General features: G+C 33.6%; 1 protein-coding gene across 1 annotated transcript in view; it reads left to right on the plus strand.

Annotated features, from left to right (window-relative positions):
• The window catches only part of LOC107713776 (deoxynucleoside triphosphate triphosphohydrolase SAMHD1-like), a 12,670-nt gene extending 7,069 nt beyond the window's left edge, over nucleotides 1–5,601 (plus strand). The window contains exons 5-15 of the mRNA XM_016519389.1: nucleotides 232–272; nucleotides 587–736; nucleotides 810–910; nucleotides 1,001–1,109; nucleotides 2,133–2,224; nucleotides 2,763–2,875; nucleotides 3,122–3,258; nucleotides 3,409–3,438; nucleotides 3,692–3,793; nucleotides 3,875–3,979; nucleotides 4,201–5,601. Coding sequence (XP_016374875.1) covers nucleotides 232–272; nucleotides 587–736; nucleotides 810–910; nucleotides 1,001–1,109; nucleotides 2,133–2,224; nucleotides 2,763–2,875; nucleotides 3,122–3,258; nucleotides 3,409–3,438; nucleotides 3,692–3,793; nucleotides 3,875–3,979; nucleotides 4,201–4,332 — 1,112 coding nt within the window. The 3' untranslated portion in view covers nucleotides 4,333–5,601. The remainder of the gene's footprint in view (nucleotides 1–231; nucleotides 273–586; nucleotides 737–809; nucleotides 911–1,000; nucleotides 1,110–2,132; nucleotides 2,225–2,762; nucleotides 2,876–3,121; nucleotides 3,259–3,408; nucleotides 3,439–3,691; nucleotides 3,794–3,874; nucleotides 3,980–4,200) is intronic.
• The last annotated feature ends 1,005 nt before the right edge of the window (nucleotides 5,602–6,606 follow it).

Raw genomic sequence — 6,606 nt, forward strand, 5'->3', positions numbered from 1 at the left:
GTGTGTGTGTGTCTGTGTGTGTGTGTGTGTGTGTGTGTGAGAAATTAAATCTAATCAGAAGAGTCTCTAAACATGCAAATTTCTTACTCATGTAATTGTTACATTTGAACATGCACAGCTCAAGCTGTTGTATGTTCACGGCTGGTAAATGAACCAGAAAGAGTTAATGTTAATGTGTTAATGTACAAAATATGACTTACAAACCATCTGAGAGCTGCTTCTTTTTCTTAGGCTTGTCTGATGACAAAATACAAGAAAAAAAAGAATGGAAGGTGAGAACATTCTTTACGACAGGGGTTAGCAACCATATTGTGTTTTATAATTTATATATATATATATATATACGGTATATATATGACCCAACATTGCAAAAAAGTAATATGATTATAAAAATAGCTATGAAAGAACACAAAAACTAACCAAACAAGGTTAAACATAACACAAAAACATAGCAAGGGACAGTGACAAACTCGGAGATATATTCAACACTAATTGGCAAACAACAAATAGGAACTCATTTCAGCTCAGCAATGAATCCGTACTGTATGCATTTATGGCTTAATCTGTGTTTCTGTCTTTACTGCAGCATGAGCAGATGTCAGTTAAAATGTTTAATAAAATTGTGGAGAGTCTGAAGGCTAAGAATGAAGACGTGTTGAAAGAACATGAACTATATGATAAAGATGTCACCTTCATTACAGAGTTAATCAAAGGGGCAGAAAAGTCAGATGTCAAGGTACAAACTGATACTCCAGCTGAATTACTTCCTTTAGTGGAAAATTTTAAAGTGAAACAGACATTCTTTTCAGTGGCCATACAAGGGCAGAGATGAAGACAAATCCTTCCTGTACGAGATCGTGGCAAATAAACAGAACAACATTGATGTGGACAGATGGGACTATTTCACACGGTAAGAATCTAATTAGTATAAGTAAAGAGTTCCTGTCTTTAATCATTTATATGTGCTGATTTTTTATTTATTTTTTTTGTTACTGCATAGAGACTGTCATCACCTCGGCATCCGAAACAGTTTTGATCATCAGCGTCTGCTGAAGTTTGCTCGAGTCTGTAAAGTGAACGGGAGAAATCACATCTGCTTCAGAGACAAGGTGCCTGATTCAATTATTTATTAAAACACATGTAGCAGTTCCAAAGTGTGCTGATACAATTCAAGATTTACCTACACATCTTTAACCTGGGCCCATCTGTTCAAAAATGTAATCTGCACTGTAATCAGAGAAATGCCGTAGGTATTGTTATCTGACCTGACCAGCAGCCAGCTAAGTAATGAAACACTGCTAAATGTAAAAGCATCTAATACAATTCTTAGTGGACTGCTATACTTACATTGGCCTCTAGATTTAGCATGTATAACAGGGATTTGTGAGTTATCCGTGTCTCTTAGAAACTGATGAGTCATCATCATATATGATCAGGAATATATGATAAATACCAATAACTAAACATCTATCTTGCTTTAAAATCTTGACTCCCATTCACTGCCATTATAAAGCTTGGAAGAGCCAGGACATTTTTTAATATAACTCTGACTGTAAGAAAAAAGTCATATAGGATGGCTTGAGGATGAGTAAATCATGGGGTAATTTTCAGTTTTGGGTGAACTATCCCTTTAAGTAAATAATTAAGATAAAAAGATGTATGCACCAAAATAAGATAATATATGAGACGAGACAGCTTTGTTGATTTGCACCAAGTATTTCACATATATAATTCTGAACCAAGACAGATACATTTTAACTCTACTCAAATGAACAAAATGACTTATGAAAACAAACTATTTATTATTTATTTATTTACTTGTTTTTTTTTATGAGTTTCAAAGAAGTCAGTAAAATGATCTATTATCCAAAGTATAGCAACGATTATAAATCTGTCTTTCATAAAAAAATAAAAAAATAAAATAAAAATCTTGGGCAAATACAGACAAAAGGATTCAAATTGTTCATAAATGACATATCACTAATTCATACAATCAGCAATAGGAGAACTAAAGAACAAAACAAAAACACGGAAAAATGAACATGAGTGAACTATCACTAAGAGACAAACAGACAAACAATAACTGCAATATTGTTACAGTTTTGATGCTTCATAGTTTTTATTATTAACAGGAGGCTGATAATGTTTATGACATGTTTCGCACCCGATACACTCTCCATCGCCAGGCCTATCAGCACAAGATCTGCAACATCATTGAAGACATGTGAGTTTCTCTGTCATTAAGAAGATGTGGATTTAAAACAAATTGATACCAAACAGTAGTGATGATGGCATGGTTGTATATCTTCATTGTTATTGCTCTGTGGAATACTTGATTCTGATTGGTCAGTCGTGACATTCCCAGGTATGCTATGTAAGGGATATGTACATCCAGCCGGTTGTCACCGCAGAATAAGCCCCCACAGGGTGATCAGGACCCCGACGCGAAACATTATCCCTTACTTATATACAGTAGTTAAAGTGATTAAATTACTGAAGTAATTGCTGTTGCTAGCAGGTGTGGTTACTCAACTGCAGCATCCTGTATTAGGAGGCAGATAATGTGATCTTAATGTGAGTTAAACTGTTCAACTTCAGTTTGACTGCAGTTTGCTTTGTTTCTGAAAATAACTCTCACTGTAAAAACCCTTTTAGAGTTCAACATCAGGCATTATTAGTCTAATTGTTTCTTTTATTCCCACCTGTTTGAAATATTGATTTATTGATGTGTTGGTATATTGATGTATTTTGTTGTATATTAGGTTCACAAAAGCCCTCATAAAAGCTGATCGTGACCTTCATAAAGACAAACCAGAGGATATGTTCACACTTTCTGAAGCCATACACAATGCTGAGGAATACACCAAGCTCACAGGTTAGGTGAAAGAAAGAAAGTTGAAACTGAAAGATTTTTTAAATTTTTTTTATAAATATAGTTCCTATCTAATTACTTCTCTTGAATAAGCATGTCACTAGTTTTGTGTTTAGTGCTGTACATATCATCTCTTTAATATGTTCTTGGATTTATTGTTTCCTTATTACATGAGCAGACTTTATCCAAATGGTTATCAGGGAAAAACAAAAAAGTTTAATTAGAATACACATCTCTCTCCTCCATCAGATGAGATTTTTGGGCAGATCTTGTCCTCCGATTCTGATAAGCTGAAGGAATCTCAAGACATCTTGAAAAAGATTATCAACAGAGAACTGCCAAAGTTTGTGGGAGAAGCTCGATTAATGGAAGAAAACAAATCAAAGGTAGGCCAGTCCTGGATACAAATGGTTGTACTGTTTTACTTATGCTATATTGTTCATATATAATCATCTGACTTTTTGAGGGGTCTATAAGAACATGATCTGTACTCATCACATTTTTTTATTTTTTATTTTTTTGTATCGACTTGGCAGATGAGTCCTGAGCAAAGAAGCACCAAAACAGTAAGTTCTTATAGTAATGAATGGTATGGAAAGTATAGAACTCTTTGATTTTAATCATTATTTATATAATATCTGAATGATACGATTCAGCACATTCATGGCATCCAGCAATGCTGGATCAAAGCAGTCGCATGAAAAACCCTCCTTGGCTAAGATTTATTGCTACCTGTTCCTCACACTGCTTATTTTGTGAACGCTTTCTGTATTTGAGTCACAATTAATATCTGACTAACCCCTAACTCTCTCAAATCAGCAAATGCAGGAAAAGCTGACAGAAACATGGAAGAAGGCAGTAAAGAAGTACAAACCTACTGACTCTGCTGTTTCTCTGAAGGCTGATGATTTCTCAGTTTATGTAAGTTATGTTGCAAACACTTCACACCTGCCCCAATATTCTCACAAATTAACTCAATTTCTTTCATCTCTTTTTTCATAGGTGGTTGATCTGGGTCACGGCACGAAGGGTAAAAAACCCTTTGACAACATTTATTTCTACAGCAAATGGAACAACAAAGAAGCCTCATGTATTGAGAAGTATCAGGTGCTTTTACACCAAATTATTATTGTTTTGTTACAATAATTATTATTTTTATTTTTACAATTTTAAATGATTCTGGTTTAATATACTTTAAAATTGTATAAATTAGAATTACAAATGCAAACATATTATTAGCACAACATATTGTTGTGCTAACTTCTGCTAGTCAGTCAAACAGTTTTTAATTATTATTATTTTTTTCCTGTTTTCTCCTTTGCTTGCAGCTGTCTAGTTTCCTGCCAGAGACCTTCACTGAAGAGCTTGTTAGGGTGTACTGTGACAAACCTAATGAGAACAGGGTGGAGGAGGCTGATAAGTGCTTTAAGGAGTGGCGCGAATCAAACTTTGGACTCTAATTCTATAAAATGCCCATCTAAATCTCTGTAAGCCCAACTCTGGAGCATTTGAAAGCAAAGTCCTTATTTTGTGCTGCTGGACTTAGTGAGCTGATATTAATATAGTTGTACTTCTTTTAGGTGATATTGGGCAGCCAGACCAAAATCAAGCATTCAGCAGTGCCTTTTTTTATAAAGTGTGGATTTAAAAATGTAGCTCACTTCTTTAAGCACAAATGATTTTCAGAATGATCACTATTCTTTTTCATGTTATGAAAGCTCCAAAATGACAAAAAAGAACCAAAAAGAACTGAAAAATTAGCCCAAATGTGTGCTGTATTCCAAGACTTCTGTTAAAATTTGAACCAGTCATTCATTCGTTATTCATTTAAAAAAAAATAACTCAAAGTATGATGGTGTACTATTGGCCATAACACTTTGAATTTAATTCTTGACAGCCATATTCACCATCAAGCAGATCAGACATTCTGCTAAAGATCACCAGCATCAACTTAATCTGTAATTCCAAAAAAAAAAAAAATGATTTGATGACTAATGAATGGTTTACTGTGTGGCCCAAACATTTTTACTAGGATGCTTTTTAATCAAATATTAAGTTATACACTGAATTTGCAATAATTAGTTTAATCACTTAGCATAAATAGAATCAGAAAATGTTTTAGTTCTTTCTTCACAAATAAAGTAGGACATTTGTGTATAAAGACAGATTTATAGTATTGCTTAAGCAGCTCTATTTGCTTGTTGCTTGTGTTTATAATTCCTACAGTGTGGTGCTGGATGATGGGTATATACATACATATATTACAGTATATTATACATTAATAGGTTTGTTTGGGGAATGATAAATGAATTAATCATTTTACATTATATTATTTCTTTTACTATGTGTGCAGAGATTTGATTAGTATTGTTGTGAGTAATTTTGGGGGTTAGTTTTAGGGATGAGGTTTATCTGAAATTATTTGATTTCATTAATATTTTACCTTTTCCAGTGATGCAGGAGTTCAGTTATATCTCTTTACTGTGATTACAACATTAGTGATATATGGAGAAAAACAATTGCTTGTCCTTTTATTTAGAAACTGTATTGAATCAGCAGCAGTTGTGAAGCAATTATTTATTATCCCTTATCTAATCAATGTAATGGTACTGCTTTTATTTTGTGTCTGTGTTTTTCATACATTAATGAGAGTCTCTCAGGCCTTTAAAAAGCCAGTCGGACACAGACTTTGGAACGAGGGAATGAAGTAATAAACATGCAGGTGCTGGAATTGAAATGTGTTTGCATGTGTCTTGAGTATCAAGTAATTGTTTCAGATCTAATGCTATTCCATGCATTCTGACTTATTTACACTGTTAAAGAGGTAGATTATCATGCTAAACACTCCTATAATATATATATATATATATAGTTATTGAACAATATCAATTTACAAACTCAAGTGGGGAACAATAATATACATTTGAAAATATACACACATTGCACATAAATGTCCGTGTGTGTGTGTGTGTATATATATTCAGAGGTGGGTAGTAACGAGTTACATTTACTTGGTTACATTTACTTGAGTACATTTTTTGGGTAATTAATACTTTTGGAGTATATTTAAAGATGAGTACTTTTACTCTTACTTAAAGTACATTTTTAGTTAAAAAACTGTACTTTTACTTCGTTACTGTGGGCGACGCTCCTCTCGTTACTTTATCTTAATGCATGAATCAGTTTGAATGATTCATTCAGTTCCCTGCCGCACGCGCCGAGTCGTCTGAAGCGGTTCTCTCTCAGAGTTGTAACAGAAAGTTTAAGAACATCAAGAGCATTGAAGACGTGGCTTTAGATCTACAGTCAATTGAAAGCAAATCTGCAAAGTCTATTGTTTGCTAGCTAAGAAGATCTTTATTAGATGAACACCGCGTGTGCTGTCTACGGTTCAACAGGTATAGATATAGGCTACATTCAATTACAGTACACGATACCACTATGACATTACCAGTTTGTTGTACGTGTAACTTATACATTAAATGCAATGTATAATTTTTTACATTAAATACGCTGCCACAGAGTATGAAATGAATACCAGTGGTGGACAGTAACGAAGTAGCTTTACTCGTTACTGTACTTAAGTACATTTTTCAAGTATCTGTACTTTACTGGAGTAGTTTTATTTTGAGTAACTTTTACTTTTACTTCACTACATTCCAAAGCATAAGATCGTACTTTTTACTTCACTACATTTCATAAAACGTATCGTTACTCCTTATAATATATCACGT

Source organism: Sinocyclocheilus rhinocerous, unplaced genomic scaffold (genome assembly GCF_001515625.1).
Source record: "Sinocyclocheilus rhinocerous isolate Xijiao unplaced genomic scaffold, SAMN03320098_v1.1 scaffold1861, whole genome shotgun sequence".
NCBI lineage: Eukaryota > Metazoa > Chordata > Actinopteri > Cypriniformes > Cyprinidae > Sinocyclocheilus > Sinocyclocheilus rhinocerous.